This window comes from Denticeps clupeoides, chromosome 5 (genome assembly GCF_900700375.1).
Source record: "Denticeps clupeoides chromosome 5, fDenClu1.1, whole genome shotgun sequence".
NCBI classification, from domain to species: Eukaryota; Metazoa; Chordata; class Actinopteri; order Clupeiformes; family Denticipitidae; genus Denticeps; species Denticeps clupeoides.
In genome coordinates, this window is record NC_041711.1 from 32,570,932 (window position 1) to 32,593,132 (window position 22,201).

At 45.6% G+C, this 22,201-nt stretch overlaps 1 protein-coding gene across 6 annotated transcripts in view; it reads left to right on the forward strand.

Annotated features, from left to right (window-relative positions):
• The first annotated feature begins 1,221 nt into the window (after positions 1-1,221).
• snap91a (synaptosome associated protein 91a) overlaps positions 1,222-22,201 on the forward strand; it is a 43,176-nt gene continuing 22,196 nt past the window's right edge. For 5 of the 6 annotated variants that reach the window (XM_028979456.1, XM_028979458.1, XM_028979460.1 and 2 more), the window contains exons 1-2: positions 1,222-1,753; positions 21,569-21,711. In XM_028979456.1, coding sequence (XP_028835289.1) covers positions 1,624-1,753; positions 21,569-21,711 — 273 coding nt within the window. In that variant the 5' untranslated portion in view covers positions 1,222-1,623. The remainder of the gene's footprint in view (positions 1,754-21,568; positions 21,712-22,201) is intronic. The other variant, XM_028979457.1, reaches the window with a different exon arrangement.

The following is a 22,201-nucleotide window of genomic DNA, read 5'->3' on the forward strand; positions in this document are numbered from 1 at the left end:
CATTCAACACACAAATGCATGTATTACATTTTTCTTTGGTTCTTTTTTCTTGTCCAGACAGGTTGCTTTTCTTGATTTCAGATTTCTTGGAACAACTCTGGGCTGGAGGTGCTGGTCTTGCACCCTGAAGCAGTAGAATGGTGTTTTGTAGTAGCAGACCTAATATTTTGCACATTTTGGGATTCTAGAGCAGATGGAGTTCGTCCTCTGAAACTATTTGGCTCTCTAAATGTTATCATTATTACAATTATCATCATGGTGACGCCATTGGCTCATTAACATATGTAATTAACAACAGTTTACACATAGTATTTTGTAAAGGGCTGTTAGTAGCCTATGAACCAGAAGACCCAGGTTCAAATCCCACTTACTACCATTGTGTCCCTGAGCAGGACACTTAACCCTGAGTGTCTCCAGGGGGGGACTGTCCCTGTAACTACTGACTGTAAGTCGCTCTGGATAAAAGCGTCTGATAAATGCTGTAAATGTCAATGTAAATTAACATCAGTTATTGGTTGATATGCACAACTGTACTTGTCTGAAAAAACACCCACCAATATTGAGAACTCTTCGCAGATATCAACTAAACTGCTTTTATTGCACAGAGCAAGTGACATCAAACCCTGTTTCTTTAAAGGAGCTGCTGTGCCCCATAGCTCCATTTAAGATGATGCTGAACACTGCCCTGAGATTGCATTCCATCCTCCTCTCCGTGGAACAGTAAACACTGCTATTATATCTATGATAAGATGTTTAACTAGGAGGTCTTTGCTTGGTGGCAAAATTTGACACATTTTACTGTTAAAACCATGCTGTTTAGTGGAGCTCATAGGTTTAAGTGTTTTAAGAGCAAAAGTATATTACAAATCCGTTTATTAAGCAAATGTTAATAGAATGTTACTGTTTTGTGCATCAAGCTGCAAAACTATTTTAGATTTTATTTCATTTCTTTTCACATCGCTGATAAATAGTGCTCAAACCTCTCATTCAGAGCAGCCAGTTAGAATGAACCTGGCTATTTCCTGTTATGCGCTAACGTTTGGGGAAAGAGTTACGGTCAAAAGGAATATTTCTACGTTTGTTTCGGCATTATGTGCCCGTTTACGCTGTAGTTGTTTGGGGGCGTGGCCCTAATCATGACTTTCGCTTCCGCTCATTGGCAAGAGCCAATCAGAATGCGGCATCCGTCTCCGTTAGAAGGGATGCTGGCTTCGGTCACGTGTCACCTGACTCGCGAGGGGAGGAGAGGCGTGATGAATAAATAAAGGAAAGAAAGAAGGAACGAGAGAAAGAAAGAAAGAAGGCGATCCATCCTCCATCTCGCCTGGTGGTCGCCGGTGGCCTCGGTTCCTGGGGGATGAAGCGGGCAGGAGGGCTCGTCTGAGCGGCGGGGAAGCGGGTCCATTATTCATCCACCCGTCATCCTCACAGGGAGCGTTTCATCGTTTTATAACGTAATAATTTCATTTTTTTATTTTTTGGGGGGGGGGGGGTCTACATTTGAGGACCAGCAGCGGTTGATGGGACATCTCCTCTCCACGCGAGCCCCGTTCCCGCAGTAAAAACAGCCCGATTCCACCGCTACGCCCGTCCCGGGATCCGGAGAGGCTCTTTCTGATCAAGATGTCGGGACAGACCCTGACGGACCGCATAGCTGCGGCGCAGTACAGCCTGACGGGCTCCGAGGTGGCCCGGGCGGTGTGCAAAGCCACCACTCACGAGGTGATGGCCCCCAAGAAGAAGCACCTGGAATGTAAGTGAATTCTCGCACGCCTACGTGTGTGTGTGTGTGTGTGTGTGTGTGTGTTTTCTTCGTCTTCAGCACCAGAGGATGCTTCTCGTCACACAGTGTCTTTAGATGGGGGCGGGGAGGCGGTCAGCTGCTGCGTTATGTGACTTGAGCAGAGCTGTCACCAGGCCGGGGGCTGGGGACGGGGACCAGGACTGTACAGACAACATGGCTGCCTCCAACCCTCCGACAACGTGAGGCGTGGGAGAGGTGGGCCCATGCGATGGAGAGATTATAGCCGGGCCTCGCCGCTTTTCCCGTAATTCCCACCCCCTCCGCCGTGTCACGCCGGGATTTGAACTGGGTCAGTGGCCCATCGTACACCTCGGCTGGGCTTAATCCCGGCAACAAGGAAATGCTCTTTAGAACCTTTTCAGTCGGTATTCCGGTATTCTACAGGATAGCTCAAGCACTTTACGCAGAAGTGATGATGTCACGACTTTCGAGAAGGTTAAATAACGTTGCATCTTGGCAGCTTTTTGCATAACGACGCAGAAGGGGAGACGAATGGATTTAATATCCGTCCCAATCCAGACGACAAAGCGACTGAGGAACAACAACAACATTTATTTCTTATGTAGCTCAAAATCCCATACAGGATGTCTCAATGGGCTTTGACAGGCCCTACAGTTGACACCCCCCACACTTGACCCTTCTGCACACAAGGAAAAACTCCACTCTGGGAGAGAGATAAAGGTGGGAAGAAACGTTGGGAAGGAGTGATACAGAGGGACGTCCTTCCAGCGTAGAGGGACCCTGCAAGTGGTGTCAGTGCCGGGTTGGTGACGGTTTGTCCAATAGGAAAGAAAGTCCAGAGTGTAGTCCGGTGTCGTGGTCTACATCAACCAGAGCGTGAGGTGAAGCAACGTGTGGCATGGGAGAGATTGGCGTGGCCGCTGAATAATGCACTCCTCACATACGTTCAGCAAGTCAAAGGTGAGGGTGTCACGTCGGGTGGAACTAATTAAGCTAGGCGTGAAGGGTACGGTTTTCCGGTTTTTGGCGATGCTCGATCGGAACTGTTTGGTGAAAGGCTTTGAGGGGCGCTTCGATGTGACCGACCCCTTTGGAAGACACTCATTTCCGCATTTTCTCTCCAGCCAGTGTTCTACTGAGATGGCGCCGGGGATCAATGACATCCGGATGGTCCCGATCGGCATTACAAAAGGATTGGGGTTTATGGCAGGTGGCCCATTCTGGCAGCACAACAGCTGCTGGTGGCCTCTGAGATTTTATATTGGCATAGTTTCTGCTTGATCAGTCATTTATTTGCCTTCTTTAATCAGCAGCTTGAGGACAGGGTCCATTTTTGACCACCGTGCCACTCGTCAGCAGCCCTCTTGTTGTCCCTGAAACTGCTGACATAGACCCACGTTATGAGTGAAAGTGAAGTGATTGTCATCGTGATACACAGCACAGCACACGGTGACACAGCGAAATGTGTCCTCTGCATTTAACCGGGGAGCAGCGTGTGGGGACGGTGCTTTGCTCAGTGGCACCTCAGTGGAACCGTGGCGGGTCGGGGGGGAGCAGCGTGTGGGGACGGTGCTTTGCTCAGTGGCACCTCAGTGGAACCGTGGCGGGTCGGGGGGGAGCAGCGTGTGGGGACGGTGCTTTGCTCAGTGGCACCTCAGTGGAACCGTGGCGGGTCGGGGGGGAGCAGCGTGTGGGGACGGTGCTTTGCTCAGTGGCACCTCAGTGGAACCGTGGCGGGTCGGGATTCGAACTGGAAACCTTCTGATTACGGGGCCGCTTCCTTAGCCGCTAGGCCACCACTGCTCACCACTTAAAGCAGAAAGCTTGGGATGACAGAAGCTCCAGGCCCAGTCAGAAGATGTTCTTGGTCATAATGTCATTTATTTTGACAAAATAATACAAATAGAAATACAAATGCGGTGGTTATGAAAATTAAAAAAAAAAAAAAAAAAAAAGTTTCTCTGTGTATGGCAGCTGTGAAATTGCCAATAATATTCATAGTACATCATGCGAAAACTCACCGGCAGGTGAAGATTCTTTTGCTCAAGGAGACTGCCAATATGTTCACAAGTGTCCTTTCCAGAAGGAAACAACACCTCAAAAAAAAGTCTAACACCACTATTGTTGCCATGGTTACACCAGAAGTGAGATCTTTGGCTTATAAACTCTGACCCACTGGGGTGAGTGCCGAGAGACAACTTTAAAATATATATATTAAATATTTTTTTATTTCTTGTAATTATTGTTACCAATTGTCGCCGTTTATGACAGTTATGGACACCCTGTGTTTGCTTTTAAACCATCACCCTTGGTGAGCAGTGGGCAGCCATGAGAGGCGCCCGGGGAGCAGTGTGTGGGGACGGTGCTTTGCTAAGTGGCACCTCAGTGGCACCATGGGAGGGGTGAGTGGGGTCTTCCACAATGCTGCCGGCTTTTGCGGCTGCAGCGTGGTAAAAACGTCTGTGGTAGAGGCGAGGGAGATGACCTTCTCAGCAGTTCTCACCCGTACCATGCCGTGATTCAGCTGCAGAGAATGCTCTCCATGGTCCCTCTGTAGAACATCTCTCCTCAGTCTCTGCAGGAAGTATAGGCGCAGTGGACCTGGTGTAGTAAGTTAATAAATGGCGCGCATGATGGAAGATCCTGCGTGAGGGTGTTACATTTACATTTACAGCGTTTACCAGACGCCGATATCCAGAGCGACTTACAGTCAGCAGTTACAGGGACAGTCCCCCCCCCGGAGACACAGTAAGTGGGGTTTGAACCGGGGTCTTCTGGTTCATAGGCGAGTGTGTTACCCGCTAGGCTTCACGCTTTGCCTCCTCGCTTGCTACTGGTTACTTTTTCGAGACCCTCGACTGTTCTCCTTCAAACTTTTTTCTTGTTGCGGAGTTGCTCAGCTCCGGTTAAAGCAGCGTGAGACGGGCGATTGGAAATTAACCCGCGGGGAGGACTTTCGCCCGTTGGTGCTTCACGGCCCTCCACAGCGTTCAAAATGACGTTGAAATCCCGTAGTCCGTACGTGAAAGTAAAATACAAGCGGAGCTCATTGCAAGCCGGCCGTATAACTCAAGCCGGCGTATAACTCAACCAAAGTTAATCCCGCAAGTGCGGGCCGACAGCTCCGCCCCATCACATAACACATCTGTTACAAATTTCAGCAAAATGATAACTGGATATCAAACATGCATTTAAACGCACCCACTTCAGACAAACGAAAGAAAAGAAAAACTGTGGGACGTCTGCACTGTTGCACCCCTAACAGCCTTAATGCAGCGTCTGGACGGGGCCTGAAAGGCGAGACGTCTGACTCCACATCTCGCTCCCCTGGAGCCTTTCTCCTTAGATGTGTAACACGATGCCAGGTTCTGCAGTGTGGAGAAGCCTCCTGCTGGGAGGCTACATAAGGTCACCTGATGTCACATAAGGGGGAAAAATAAAGCTGACAGGTGAGGTAGATGTTGTCCACAACATGTTATAATTTGATCTTACATTAATCTTACACAGAATGCTTTTTCAGCACTTTTTGTCCAAGTGACAAAAAGCCCTGTCAGACGTGGATCAAACATTGGTTTCCATAAACCGTTTATCGCAGAATTCCCTTATTTCAATTAGACAATGGCATTATGTGTGCAGAGAAAGAGATCCTGCTCTTCTATTGTTCTCTGAGCAGCAATGCAAAAGTGAAATTAAAGTGATTAATTTTCACACAACACACCACAGCACAACACCCAGTGCACACAGTGAAACGTGGTCTCTGCTTTTAACCAGTGGGAGCAGTGGGCAGCCACGAAATGCGCCCTGGGGAGCAGTGTGTGGGGACGGTACCTTGCGCAAGGGGACCTCAGTGGCATCTTGCCGGTTCGGGATTTAGACCCACAACCTTTCGATAGAAGGACCGATTCCTGTAGGCCACTACTGCCGAGGAGACCATTCATTAATTTACCGAGTTGGGAGAGACCAAACCCATGTTCTTCTATCACATCTCACTTCTTAATCACCATTATTTTTGTGTCTTACACTTACTATTACTGCAGTGTAGTATTACTGTCACCACTGCCTAAGCATTTGCACAGAACTGAATGTCTGCCAGGTGTTTGGACAACGTGGGACCTTAATTACTTGGGTCTTGCATAAAATATGAATTTCCCGTTTGTCATACCGACCGTCCCTGCTGCAGTCGAGGAACATTCCTCTCCAGCCAGTTACTGCAGGTTGACGTTAGGAGGTCCCCGATGACCGCCCGCGATCTGCGAAATAGAGCTGTAAGCAGCTCCGCCTCGGAGCTCCTGCCTCAGCAAAGAGCTAATGGAGGTCCACTGGCAGTAATGAACTGAGCTTTTCTTTTTCCGGCGACTGTGGGTGCAGGGAGTGTTGCTCTGGAAAGATTTGGAAGATAGATAATATCCTGTGAAGATATTATGGGAACCGGATATAACAGGTCTCTGCCACACGGGCTGCTAAACAATGATGCAAAATGTATTACAATAATTTTTTTGCTTTTATTTAGGTCTTAGTGGTCCTATAATACTCAATATGAAGTATATTTCTGAAATTCAGTCGTGGTGCAGAATTACAGCCACTTTCAGCCAGTCCCATAATGATAATGAGGAGCAGAGCAGCCTATAGAAGTTGAGGGGACGTTCGCGGAAGGGACGTCATCAACACCATTCACCAACCACACTGCTGGGCACAGGCAGGAAGTCGTGTCGGCGTTTCTCCAGGAAATAAATAAAACTAGCCCGCTGGTTCTTCAGAGTCTCGGGTGATGGAACTAAAAAGTTGAATATGCGCTCATTTTAACATCCAATCAGCGAGCAACTGCAACGCTTCGCACGTCCAGGAGGCACTGTCCCAGCGATAAGTGGAGAGAGCTGCAACCATTTTCAATAGATAGCTTTTATTCACCAAAAACAGATGCGTGACTGTCCATGAATGTGTACTGCAACAGTATGTGTGCACCCATCTGTTTATTCAAACATAGACCAACACCACAGCCTTCAGAATGTCAAATGACCGTGCACCACTAGGACGTGGTGAGGATTGAGGCGTCACACTGATACATACCGTAGCATAACTGCAAGAGAGACTGTTTTAGGGGAGGGGTGGGAAATTCTCTGGGTTTATCTGACTGCTGTGTTATTTCCATCCACACCTACACAGTTTCCTGCACACTGTCAGCACTCAGGAACACACACACACTCACACACACACACACTCACACAGAGCGCTTAGGATGTTAAAATGTGCAGGAGGGCAACAAACATGACCTTTATTTGTGTATTAATACACACACACACAAACTCTTTAATTCAGGTCTTGACAGCTTGTCTGATGGAGGCGTTATGTGAAAAAAGGGAAAGAGAGGGCGGAGCCACAGATGGGCGTGGCTGGGGAAATGACAAGGCCATTCCCTTTGTCTCTGTGGCCTTCACCGAAGAGCCTTTTTCTAGTCCAGCCTCCCATTGCCCAGAGGCTGATGATGCAACACAGCCGGGACTCTGAAGTGTGTGTCTGTATGTGAACCAGATTTGAGCACGCTGGGACACAATCTGCGAATCTCTGATGTCAAGTCCTCCTTGAAACAGCCCTTATCCACCCATTGTCATAGGGTGAGACAAGACGGGGCTTTTGTGAGTGTCTTTCAGCACCGCGGACAGGGACAGCTCCACCCATCTGGTCTCCTTCTCTCCAGCCTGGAGGTCACTGTGTCCTTGGGGCCGCGGTTTCAGACAGAGACAGCGGCGGGAGCGTTCACACACTCGGATTTCTGAAAACGCTCCTTCCACAAGCGTGTGGAGGGTGAGGGAACGGGCTGAGCAGGACAAGGAGCACAAAGAGGTTCAATTAATTCAAATTCAAATTTTATTCGTCACATACACAGTCATACAAGGTATGATATGCAGTGAAATGCTTTTAGCGACTGTACAGACCACAGTATTGCAAACATTGCAAGTATACAATGAAAACCAATATGCAAATATTGCAAACATAACCAAATATTAAAGTGAAGTGATCGTCACATGTGACACAGCACATGGTGCACACAGTGAAATGTGTTTGTGTGGGGACGGTGCTTTGCTCAGTGGCACCTCAGTGACACCTTGGCGGATCGGGATTCGAACCGGCAACCTTCTGATTACGGGGCCACTTCCTTAACCGCTAGGCCACCACTACAGGTTGGGTGAAGGTGTGCAAATGAATGAAAGTCAATGTAGAAGAATTAAAAAAGCAAAAAATAAAAGAGTAAAAAGTGCAGAGATTTTGTGTAAAGAGTCCAGAGTGGTTGAAAGTGAAAGTGCTGGCGTGTAATGGAGTTCTATGTAGTGTTGTGGTTGAGAGCTCGGAATTGCATCGAGGATTCATCATGGACAGAATTAACACGCAATCGTACGCTCATCATTCCGCGACAGGACAGGACTGCATAGGTAGTCGCTCCCAACGCATCACCTCGCTTCGGTATTAACCGAACATCGGTTCCTGTGGATGCCCCAATCGCCTGCACATGCACGTTTTAACATGAATATGAATAACACCATCTTGTTCATCGGGAGCCAGGCTGTGTTGTTCTTACTCAGGTAAGTCATTTGGCAGATGAGAGGAAGCTTTTTAAACGTGCGTTCTGCAGACGGGCGCTGTCTGTGCGGAGTTGTGTTGTGTTTCCTGTCCCATCCGCTCGCCACGGTGCTGGGCTCTCTGGGGAGTGGTCAGGCCGGCAGGAGATTAGGAAACACATGGGGAACTGGACGCGTGGGTTGAGTAATGTGCGTCGGAGGCAGGCTCCGGTTTTATTCATTAATGGGACCTGCACACAATTACATATTACGCGCCACTTTAAATATGACGATACAACCTAATTGCTCATTTTCTTGCAAAGTTTACAGCTATTTGCGACGTGTGTAAGGCTGGTGGACATTGAATCCATTGACAACTCAGCTGGCCGGTTAACGCAAAATACTGGCCTGGATTATTCTGTAATGACAATCACTGCATAATTATAATTATTCCTAAGGTGACCCTAAAAGGGAACAACAACATGTAAATTCTGGGTATTGCAAAATACTGTTAGGCAATAGTGTGTGTTTTACATATGTATGTGAAATGAATTTCACTCACTCACTTTGCATTACTGCTCAATCCTGCTCATGGTCTTGGCTGATGGAGCCCATTCACACGTGATTTTTTTTTTTTTTTTGTTGCCAAAATTTCATAAATAATTTGGACGTTTTACTACTTCTAAAGTCCATAAGGAAAAATGTCTACATTAGAAACATCAAAATATGACATTATAATCATTTTTAATGTATCAATCAAGTGATTGGAATTGCTAGTTATTTTATACAGCAATAACGAGCAACTGCCAATAAAGACATTTTGCTACCTGTTCAAAATGGACTGTTGATATTGCACACACACACACACACACACACACACACACCATGAAGTAGCCCCGGAACACACTCCAGGAGGCACTGTCCCAGCGATAAGTAACATTGCTGAGACCAGCTGGCATTTCAATGTGGAGAGAGCTGCAACCATTTTCAATAGATAGCTTTTATTCACCAAAAACAGATGCGTGACTGTCCATGAATGTGTGTGTTTAACGCGGCTGCAACAGTATGTGTGCACCCATCTGTTTATTCAAACATAGACCAACACCACAGCCTTCAGAATGTCAAATGACCGTGTAAAATTGTGTAGAAAATTGCAGCCGCCACTAGGACGTGGTGAGGATTGTGGCGTCACACTGATACATACCATAGCATAACTGCAATATTTGTATATTATTTTGATTCACTTGCTATTAGGATAACTGTAAATCTTACACAGTTCTGAGCTGTGTGTCGAGGAGCTACACGGCAGTAGACTTTTTCATATGAAGCCAGGGAGGGGGGGCAAAAACCACGTCCAGCTGCGCTGTGCCCCGTTGACACACAGTTCTCCCCTCCACGTAGTGTATCGGGTCTCTGGGGGCCGGAAAGCGTGCACGTGCATAGCCACACAAACACACACACATACACACACACACGCGGTGGGCAGAGCTTCATCTCCCATAATGCATCCTGCACGGTCTGGATTCTGCCGGTTCTCTCTTGGATGCTACACTGCCACTTCATTTGCCACTGGAGCCCTCTGGGTAATTTTGCTGTTTTCTGCTGCAGGCAGGAGTCTATAAATAAAGAGGGCCTTTCGTGGCCCATTCATGTGCAGTGAGATTTGGTCTGGCAGTGCATACGTTAACCCTGAACCATGAAAAAAAAAATGAAATTAATTTTAATGGACTAAACTCGCAGAATCTCTCCGCTCGGAGAGTGTGAAAGAATAAATAATTTCTGCACTGCAGGGGCCACTTGACATGACTCAGGCCTGTTACACTATTAAAATCCACAGATTTGGACATTTTGCTCTAAAAATGTAATATGCTTTTTAGTGTTTTAATAATTACACACAATTAGCCTTTATGTGTACAGTCTCCATGGTGGCAAACTTCATTTGTGTAAAATATAACTTAACATGTCAGTGTTGTACAGGGTGGCTTGGAAAAGCCTTTGCTCTTTAATGACATGTCTTTTCAGATGAATTCTGATGCATGTTAATAGTCATTAGCTATTTCTTTTAAATAAATGTTTATTCATGAAAATGCACCAATCCCACATATATTATAAAACGTTTGGTAGTATAGATTGTACTAAATCATTATGAATACATCATCAGTACTGTACTGTAACATTGTATGTAAATGTATAATTCTATGATGCTAAACTAATAGACAGATTCTGAAAGCATTTTTAATTTAGCAAAAAAATGTTGGCTGTATCATACTGTGATCATGGTGCCACCAGCTGATAGGCTGGCTTGGTCACATGAGATTGAAACGTGAGGATGAGAGCTTGCCAGTTTTGGGCAGGTCCTTATTCTCCCGCATGGAGACTTTAACCTCCACACTCCGCCTCCCTGCGTTCGACCAAGTGCCCCGCCTCTCCTCTCCCGCCACACGAGAAATTACATAATGATATGCTGCAGTGACAGCTTCAGACGTCTTCACAAAAGAATTCTGGGTCCTTGACACTGGGTGTGTGCCGCAGGGCTGCGGTTGCCAGGGAAACGGAGTGGAGAACATCTCTGTCTTTCTCCTCTGAGAAGGAGGAAGCAGAGATGATTGAAGTCGCTCTTCAGAGCATGTCTGAAGTGAGGACCAGGGCTTGATGGTATCACTCTGGAGGCCATTAATGCTTGAATTCAGATGCCTGCTAAGCTTCTGTGAAATGCCCAGCTGTGTGCTGTAAGAGTTTTTGCATGTTGTTTCTCCAAACTCACAGCATTTATTTCAGTACGTATTTGCGGTGAAATGGTTATGATTTGGGTGGGTTAATGGCCTGTCATGCTCTGCTTGAGGACACACATAGTCCTTCCAGTGCCATCATATCTCTTTCCCTTGCCTGTGTTCTTCAGCTTAGTCAGTGTCGCTATTTTTCTCGTCTCGGTGTGGGATTAATGTGTTATAGTGTAGTTCTTGCACTTCTTCACAGTTGCTACAAACATAACTTTTGTAGTCATTGTTCTAATTCAGCTGTCTTTATTCTGTCATTTTATAACAGGGAGAGCCAATCCTAGCGCTAGTGTGTATGTGCATTTTCATACAGTACCCTACTTTGCTGAGGTGACCTCACACCTTACAGGGAGTGCAGAATTATTAGACAAATGAGTATTTTGTCCACATCATCCTCTTCATGCATGTTGTCTTACTCCAAGCTGTATAGGCTCGAAAGCCTACTACCAATTAAGCATATTAGGTGATGTGCATCTCTGTAATGAGAAGGGGTGTGGTCTAATGACATCAACACCCTATATCAGGTGTGCATAATTATTAGGCAACTTCCTTTCCTTTGGCAAAATGGGTCAAAAGAAGGACTTGATAGGCTCAGAAAAGTCAAAAATAGTGAGATATCTTGCAGAGGGATGCAGCACTCTTAAAATTGCAAAGCTTCTGAAGCGTGATCATCGAACAATCAAGCGTTCCATTCAAAATAGTCAACAGGGTCGCAAGAAGCGTGTGGAAAAACCAAGGCGCAAAATAACTGCCCATGAACTGAGAAAAGTCAAGCGTGCAGCTGCCAGGATGCCACTTGCCACCAGTTTGGCCATATTTCAGAGCTGCAACATCACTGGAGGGCCCAAAAGCACAAGGTGTGCAATACTCAGAGACATGGCCAAGGTAAGAAAGGCTGAAAGACGACCACCACTGAACAAGACACACAAGCTAAAACGTCAAGACTGGGCCAAGAAATATCTCAAGACTGATTTTTGTAAGGTTTTATGGACTGATGAAATGAGAGTGAGTCTTGATGGGCCCGTGGCTGGATTGGTAAAGGGCAGAGAGCTCCAGTCTGACTCAGACGCCAGCAAGGTGGAGGTGGAGTACTGGTTTGGGCTGGTATCATCAAAGATGAGCTTGTGGGGCCATTTCAGGTTGAGGATGGAGTCAAGCTCAACTCCCAGTCCTACTGCCAGTTTCTGGAAGACACCTTCTTCAAGCAGTGGTACAGGAAGAAGTCTGCATCCTTCAAGAAAAACATGATTTTCATGCAGGACAATGCTCCATCACACACGTCCAAGTACTCCACAGCGTGGCTGGCAAGAAAGGGTATAAAAGAAGAAAAACTAATGACATGGCCTCCTTGTTCACCTGATCTGAACCCCATTGAGAACCTGTGGTCCATCATCAAATGTGAGATTTACAAGGAGTGAAAACAGTACACCTCTCTGAACAGTGTCTGGGAGGCTGTGGTTGCTGCTGCACGCAATGTTGATGGTGAACAGATCAAAACACTGACAGAATCCATGGATGGCAGGCTTTTGAGTGTGCTTGCAAAGAAAGGTGGCTATTTTGGTCGCTGATTTGTTTTTGAATGTCAGAAATGTATATTTGTGAATGTGGAGATGTTATATTGGTTTCACTGGTAAAAATAAGTAGTTTTTTGTTAAGTTGCCTAATAATTATGCACAGTAATAGTCACCTGCACACACAGATATCCCCCTAAAATGGCTAAAAATAAAAATTAACTAAAAACTACTTCCAAAAACATTCAGCTTTGATATTAATGAGTTTTTTGGGTTCATTGAGAACATGGTTGTTGTTCAATAATAAAATTATTCCTCAAAAATACAACTTGCCTAATAATGCTGCACTCCCTGTATACACAATACAATATATGTAGCTGTCATCCCAAAAATAGGGATGTGTATCTACAATACATGAAAATTTCTACTGTATTTCTGTATATTAGTATATAGAGTATTTTATTGAATGCATATATTTATATTTCATTTGATGTTAAACCCTAGATTATGAAACCCCTATTATGAAAATGTATTTATGTCATCATAAGGGGAAAAGTTACCTCCCCCTTCTCATGCTTTGCCCGCCCAGAGAATTTCCCACCCCTCCCATAAAAAACAAAACCCCAACAACCATCATGAATTTAAAATGTGCAAAGCTCGGTGATTGGATGTAAAAATTAGCACAAATGTTTTTTTCAGTTTCTTCACACGAGATGCTTAAGAACCAGTGGGTTCATTTCATTTTTTTCTGGACTTCCTGGTTGCGCCAAACAGGACGTGTTGGGAGTGGCGTGTTGGGCAGCAATGAAAGTCGCCTGGGGAGCGGTGTGTGGGGACGGTGCTTTGCTCAGTGGCACCCTGGCGGTTTTGGGATTCGAACTGGCAACCTTCAGATTATGGCTACCACTGACCCGACGTCATTTCCGCGATATGCCCGTTCACTTCTGTAGGCCGCTCTCCTCCTCGTCCCGCCTCTCTCCTCCTCATTATCATTTAAAGCTAGACACACTGAAACGGCACGTCCTGGGGAAATCCCATTGTGTGACTGGCTAAAAAAAATGGCTGTAATTCTGCACCAAGGCTGGATTTCAGAAAGAGACCATTAAGACCTGTATAAAAGCAAAACAAAAAAAATCATAATGGGGGACCTCTAAATACCGTGCTGATGGCTGCAGTGAGTTCCGATGGCCTAAAGTGTGTGATACGGCGGTTGGACCGCATGCTGGTGTTATGTTGGGGTCGTGACCTGACAAGTGATACCATGTCTGGCTCCATTGTTCGGCCGGCGAGTGAGTGAAATTGCGAGCAGCTGTGTCTTTTAGCCTCGTAACTTTAAGAAGTCATCAACAGGGGACTGGTGGAGTCATGGCCCTGTCATACCCCATGATGTCATTAATGCAACTGCAAAGACATTGAAGTAGAGTCTCTACCCACTTTTGCATTGGTGGGAGTTTTATTTGAAATGGCCAGATTTTGCTTCCTGGTGACCTGTAGTCTACAGGTTTTAGGTGCAGCTATAATCTGATGATAAGCATATCTAGACTTTCAGGGGTTGCAAGGGTGCTTAGGGTCGAATTTAAAACCTGCAGGAGGGTTTGGCTACAGGTACACTTCACCTAACAGCGCCCCATTCACCCAGCTCCTCTCTTCGTCTTTCAGAGGATTCACGATGTCACAAATGCTGATTCTCTTTGTCTGCTCACTCTGCAGCTGATTGGGCCTCAGGTGAAGAGGCTTTAAATAGAGCAGAGTCTGTGTGTGTGTGTGTGTGTGTGTGTGTGTGTGTGTGTGCGCGTGCATTTTATGCTTTGAGCATTTGTCATTTGTATGTTACTATGTCCTTATGTGTACGTTTTTCTATCCACGTGAGACTGTTTGTATAACTGGGTGATTCTGTGTGTATATCTGAGTAATTATTCATAAAAGTTGATGTTCAGAGTATAGGTAGAATATAGGTTTAACAAAACGATAAAAAAAAAGGATAGTAAAAAAATGAACATTGGATAACTTAAAAAAACTGCCACGCCTAATATTTTAGCATTGATGTGATTAGGTGACATATTAGCTGTGACATATTACGGATTTCTTTTTTAAGTTTAGCCCGTGTTCACCTTTTTCACTGCAGTTGTACCAGAAGGCCACGCCCGTGTTAACTCTGGCTGCACAGCCCTGTGCTGCTGTCACCCAGCCTGTAATTACATCCCAGCCGGTGTCAGCGCCGCTCCTGATGGCTTTAAATCGCTCTGCTCTCAGTTGTATGTGTGTGTGTGTGTGTGCGTGTGTGTGCGTGTGCTTGCGTGTGTGTGTGTGTGGGAGCCACTGAATGTGGATTTCCTGTCTGAGCTGGTGTAAAATCTGTTGGGTGAGATGGTGCTCTTGCTTTCCCTTCTTTTCCTCCTTCTGCTGGGAATTTTTAAACACTCTTTGAAAAGATGAATGGATGGTGTTTCGGTTTGTGGTCTTCTGAAAATTTCCTGTATTCATAGGAGAAACCCCCCTACCCCCTTGGCCACTCTAACCACAGTTTTAACCCTTCAGATCTCTAACTATTGCATTCATCCATTTAAATGCATTGAATAGTTATTGAATACTAAAGAGGAGCTGTGTATGCCTCTGATCCCTGAATTTATAAGGAGATAAATGTGTATGGTTACATTTACCAGACACCCTTATCCAGATGGACTTACAATCAGTAGTTACAGGGACAGTCCCCCCCTGGAGACACTCAGGGTTAAGTGTCCTGCTCAGGGACACGATGGTAGTAAGTGGGGATTGAACCTGGGTCTTCTGGTTTATAGGCGAGTGTGTTACCCACCAGGCTACAACCACCCAAGCTACTACCACCTGGTTACAGGTAGGGCTGTGCGATATGGCATAAAATTTATATTGCAATAAAAATGTCACCATGGACGATAGACGGTATATATTTCAGTATATACCTTTAAGATCAGGGGCCACGTTAACATGTAAGATTTGTCAGACGGGCCTTCTTCACTAAGAAAGAAAAGTAAATGAGCTTGCATGTTGCATGTTGAGATGCGTGTTACATGGGGGTTAAGCACAGTTTAGTGTAGGTGGCCGCTTATTGTGTGGTGCCAGAGATTAAGAGCAGCCACGTTCTCGCTAGTCAGTAGATAAAAATGACTTCAGCTACCTTGTACAAATAAAAAGCTGTTATTCCAGCCAGAATGAGTTCAGTTCTTTTACTTTGTCAAGAATATGTCGTTACATTTAATATATACATTTATTAACATCATGGACGAAGTTGTCCCACACCCCAGACATTGCTTTCGCTGCCAGTGAAACCAACACGTTTCAACTCCGCACCTCCTCACCACTTTGGCATCTTTCTCGCTGGTTGAAACGTAGCACCTGACCACTCATTTGCCACCATGCAAGTCAGTGTAAAAACCTGTTGGGTTCGGGCAAAAATCTTCAGATCCGCCTGCGCCTAATGTGCCACCTGGTGGAACGCCAGGCACTACAGGACGATTCTTTAACCAATTTTCAGCGGGCTGGATTAAAAAGAGCAACGAGCTGGTTATGGCCCACTGGCTGTATTTTGCCCACCAGAACATTACTACCATTGCTCTACACAATTGGACCTTCTCTCACTCTCCCCGTGTGAAGAAGTGAGGTTGGAACCGCGTGACTCGTGGTTCTGAGTTGGTTTGGCTCTGCATCTGACTGAGAACCTCAGTTCCATCCCTGCAGGCTGCGCTGGGCTCTGGGTTCCATGACTCGTTCCAGGCAGCTCTTACTTGTGCCGGTTAATCAGCTTCTACTCAGAATGCTCACGCTGACACACTTTCACCCGCCCGACTGGTGCTCATGCACGGCGGCCATTGCCCGCTCCGCTCTGACTCCTCCGCGTCCTCCTTTACCTTCCTGATCCCACAATGTTTCTTTCAGGAGACATCTGAGACAAAACCCTACACCAGAAACTGCAGGCCATATTAGCATTTGTTAGATGGAAAGGCAGCAAGCATCATTAAAATTCTCTCTGATCTGTCCGGGTTTATGTGACCTCACTCTTCTCGTGGGTTTTGATTTACTAAACCCCCTTTGGTAGACCATCTACGTGGGCTGAAGATCACTCGCCAAGGTCAAGCAGGGATCTGCTTTATCTTCTGCTGTAATCTTCTGAACTATCCTACAGCACCCACACTCTTCCCCCAGAGTCCTTTAAATTATACTAATTGCACTCTTTTTAGATTATTTTCTTCGTTCTTTCACTGAATACATTCACTAATTCTGAAGTTTGAAAGGTTCAAAGTGAACTTAATGATATAAAAATATTCATTTTGTGATCATGCATAGTAACCTACTGATGCACTGGCTTAGTAGTTTAGAAGTAAATGACTGAATTATTGATCAGCAACACTGGATGAGCCGGAACGCTGATGCTTAACAAATGCCACTGTAGTCACTGATCAGCCAGTGTGTTTTCCAGCACATAGATATACACAGGGCGTGTTCGGTGGATCTTGAGCGGGGAATGAACAGCTGAGCCACTACAGTCGTCTCTCGACCTCTGTGTGTGGGTGAATGTCTGTGAGAACAGAGGAAGAGAGAGGGCGAGCGAGGCCAGCATGCTTTATTGATTAAGCTGTAAGAAGCAAGAAAAGAAGCGACTTAAAACGTGAGCCACTGCAGTTTAAAGTTCTGAAAATCCTATCACCCTCCGCCAGCTGCTGTTAAGCTTCAGCTGATCAATATGCTAAAATAGCCCAGGCATAACAATGTAGAAATCATATCTCCCAAAACACATGCACTCACCATAGCTTAGAAAATATTGACCCAATATTATGACTTGGAAGAGACTATACCTTGAAAATAATTTATGTATTTTGAAAGCTATTTAAATTTTTAAATAAAGCTGATACTTTAAGTGTGTGTATGTTTGTGTGTGTGTTAGCCAGCTGTGTGCTGCACTCACAACTAAGGCAATTCCAGTCATACAGAAGGTGAAAAAAAGGACCATTAATGTTGTACCAGTGAGGCGATGACACTAATGAGTTTGGTCTCGCGCATAAAGAATTTGTGATAGTCAGCAAATACAAATGATTGTTGCAAAGTACTGCAGCACAGAAACATACCTTATATCAGCACTGCATCATTTCTTTTCCACATGCAGCTCATCCAGTTCTATAGCAGTGGTGGCCTAGCCGTAAAAGGAAGTGGCCCCGTAATCAGAAGGTTGCCGGTTTGAATCCCGATCCGCCAAGGGGCCACTGAGGTGGCACCTTGCTCCCCGGGCGCCTGTCATGGCTGCCCACTGCTTAGTCACAGTGATGGGTTAAATGCAGAGGACAAATTTCACTGTGTGTACCATGTGCTGTGCTGCTGTGTATCACATGTGAAAATCACTTCACTTTCACTAGAACACTGCTCTTTATTGTGTATTGCCACTTCCCTCTGATTGGCTGTAACCTTATTATGACTAAAGGGAGTGTGCTGGTAAGTAACCAGCATTTTATAATTCTTCATAGTTACTATGAGTACCAACACAAAGCATGGTGCGTTTTTATTTGTGTTTTATATTTCTTTATTTAACTTTGTCTCTTTCTTATTTAAATGTCCTTCCTTTGTTCCTTTGTTCAGGTAGATATGCATCCTGTTTTATAGATGAAAGATAATCTGATTAATTAAATGATAGAGCCTTGGGGATGTGCATTTGATGCATTTTTCTATTTTTTTGGTGTGATAATGGAGACATGCGGAGACATTATTTCTGCTCAGTGTCTCCACTAAATGCTTCTGAGCCCCTTCTCCCCATTTGAGTTCCACCCATCCGTCCAGCTTTTGTTTCTTAAGTCTGATTTATTTTGAATTTCCAATTGCTTTACATTTCTGAATCTACATAAAACATCATTAGTTCTTTACACTGCGAGAACTTGAAATGGAAATATTTGCTGTTGGAAGTGCGCCTGGGAGATTGCAGACAATCAGGCCAAGAATATTTCAGTAGTTATTGCTATGCACATCACATCCTCTGTCTGTTTAATTCTGCACCCGCTTTGCCAGACAACCGGCAACACATCACAAATTGAGAAGCTTGTGGCTGAAGGCCAGCGCTGAAAAATTCCCTCACCGGTTTATTATCAGCATGAGCAGATAGTCGCTCAGTATTCAGATCCCCTCCTTTCCAGTCTCCAGAGTTCCTGCATTTCCTCTTGTACAGCAGTCAGCAAATAAAAGCGTGGCAGGGGAAGTAAATTACAACTCATTACAATGATGCCTCGTGGTGTCATTTAGGAAGCATTTTTTGTAATTGTGATGCTAAATAACACAGAGTGTAGAACAAAATAGCAGGTCAGGTGGATAATAGGTGGATAATATAATAATAAAAAAAAAAAATACCCGTGACGGGATCAAGGGCACTCGAGGCTTCATTTCCTTTTCTAAATAAAGTAAATGCATTTTCCTTACTGGTCAGGTCCTAATTTACTGTCCCGAGTTGATCCAGAAGGGATGTCAGTCAAGAGTGTCAGTCAAATTATCATCTCATCTGACAGTGCTCTGTTTTTGACACCAACAATAAACTCATCATATTCATATTAATTGAGATATGCTCTGATTGACAACCCTGCAGGCGTCTGACATCTGACACGGTCTGATTTATGTGTCTGTCTGAAGAGGTATACACTACCATTCAAAAGTTTATTGCCATTTAGAAATGGTCTTTGTCCATTAAGTAACATTGACTGTCCTAACATTGTTAATGTTGTAAATGACTCTGGTAGCTGGACTGGACCTTGGTCAGTCTGCTCACACTTCCCTGCTTCTGATCCCTGCATACACCCCCCTCAGAAAACAAGCCCATTACCACCCGGACTGTCACCACATGGCCTGAGGATGCTGCAGGACTGCTTCCAGAGAACCGACTGGGAGGTCACCAGAGCCTGGAGACCCACACTACAGCAGTCCTGGGTGACATCATGTTCTGCACAGACAACATCACCAAGTGACAGACTCATTAGGAGTCATCCCAACAGGAAGCCCTGCATGACGAGGGGGGTCCGAAGCCTGCCGAATACTGCTTTCAGGCCTGGGGATAGGACACATTACAGTACAGCACGAACCAATCTGAAGAGAGGCATCCAAGGCAGCAGGTGGATAGAGGACCAACTGAGGAGCAACAAGACCAGGCAGATTTGGCAGGGTGTCCAACACATATCCAGCTACGATTTCGGCAACTCCTCAGCCACCGTAAGCAATGCTTCTCTGGAAGAGGAGCCGAACATCTCCTTTGCCCACTTTGTGGCGACAACAACAGCAGCTCCACCACAGCCGCCCATCCACAACAGCCACACTATTACAGTGGTTGAGTGTGAGGAAGATGACGGTGTGGCTGGACGAGTGAGGTGCTGGAATTTTCACCAGGATTTTCAACCAGTCCCTGTCACAAGCATCCTTCCTCAAGTCCTCCCTCCATCATTGTTCCACTGCCAAAACAATCCACCACGATCAGCCCCAGCACCGGGACGCCACAGCGGTTCCTCTACACCATCTACACATACGACTGTGACCCTCAAATCCCAGCCACAAGATCATCAAAATCTCAGATGACACGACAGTGGTTGGACTCATCTCGAGCAAAGAAGTGATAAAGTGAAGTGATTGTGCCTTGTGATACACAGCAGCACAACACACGGTGCACACAGTGAAATTTGTGCTCTGTATTTAACCCATCACCCTGTGTGAGCAGTGGGCAGCCATGACAGGCGCCCGGGGGGCAGTGTGTGGGGACGGTGCGTTGCTCAGTGGCACCTCGGTGGCACCTTGGCGGATCGGGATTCGAACCGGCAACCTTCTGATTACGCTTCCTTAACCGCTGTGCCACCACTGCCGCATAGAGGGAGGTTGAACAGCTGTCAGAGTTGTGCAGAGTCGACAACCTGATCCTAAACACTACTAAAACAATGGAGCTTGTTGTTGACTACAGGAACAATAAAAGTGACATGCAGCCACTCATCATCGGCTGGGCCTCTGCGGAGAGGGTCTCAGTGCTTCAGTTTCTGGCCATTGAGCTGGAGGGTGACCTGACCTGAAGGGAGAAGAAGCGGCACAGAGGGGACTGCACGTTCTGAGACTTCTAAGGGAAAAAAACAGCTGTCCAAGAATCTGCTCCTCGCCCTTTACCCCCGTCCCATAGAAAGCGTACTTACGTGCAGACTGTGCGTGTGGTACAGCAGCTGCACTTCAAAGGAAGGTGCTCCACGGGTTCATCACCCTGGAACATATTTACACCTTTATTTCTGTCATTGCTTTATTGTTTCTACATACATCAATGTTTCTTGCTTATTCATTTTATTTTCATCTGAGGACATTTCTGAATTTTACATTTACATTTACAGCATTTATCAGACTCCCTTATCCAGAGCGACTTACAATCAGTATTTACAGGGACAGTCTCCCTGGAGCAATTTAGGGTTAAGTGTCTTGCTCAGGGACACAATGGTAGTAGGTGGGATTCGAACCCGGGTCTTCTGGTTCATAGGCGAGTGTGTTACCCACTAGGCTACTACCACCTCTGAATTGACCCTAAAGTTTTGAATGGTCGTGTAGGTGAGCAGAAGTTTCTCTCTCTTGGGATCTAAAGTGAAGTGATTGTCATTGTGAAACACTGCAGCACAGCACACGGTGACACCACGAAATGTGTCCTCTGCATTTAACCATCACCCTGAGTGAGCAGTGTGGGCGCCCGTGGAGCAGTGTGTGGGGACGGTGTTTTCCTTAGTGGCACCTTGGCAGTTCAGGATTTGGCAGCCTTCTGAATGTGGGTCCAAGTCCTTACCCACTAGGCCATCCACAGACCGTCAGTGAAGGCCAGCTCTCCTGATGAGTAGGAGGACATGGGAAAATGAAGTAATTTGCTTGGTCAAGGGGAGTATTTTTTTGCCATTGTTTAATCGTGACAAGTCTGCTGACCAGCATCTGTGTTGTTTTACTCCGCAGACCTGATTCAGGCCACACAGGAGTCCAACGTCAACATCCCGCAGATGGCCGACACGCTGTTCGAGAGGGCTGGCAATGCCAGTTGGATTGTGGTCTTCAAGGCCCTGGCCACCACGCACCACTTGATGGTCCATGGAAATGAGGTGAGAGGCAATCTTGCGACTTTCCGTAAATTGAATTTTATTTAAGGTAATTAAATGATCTGTTGTGGCCAGGAGAGGGATGAGAAAGAAAGAAAAGACAGCAAGTGAGCAGTATAGAAAATGAAGAGGTTTGTGCGTGGCACCACAGGGAGCGTGCATGAGTCAAACACAAAGGCGTTAAGAAAAGACAAGAAAAGCTCTTGGTACATGAGCACAGATGCTGCAGACATTCATTTACAACAAGAACAACGTCCGGACAGAATTATTCATCTGTTAAATGTCATTTCTATAAAATAAGGCCCTTTCTTTTTTTTTTTTTTTTTTTAACTATTATTAACAACAGTCAACACAAAGACAAACAGTAACCACAGTCCTGACATTGGGCCTGAGCTCTCAAATAAAGATATATATGTTTACAATAAAGATCTGAGGAAAAAAAAATAAAAATGAATAGACAAACTTCAAGCAAAAATATAAACTTAAGTGGCCT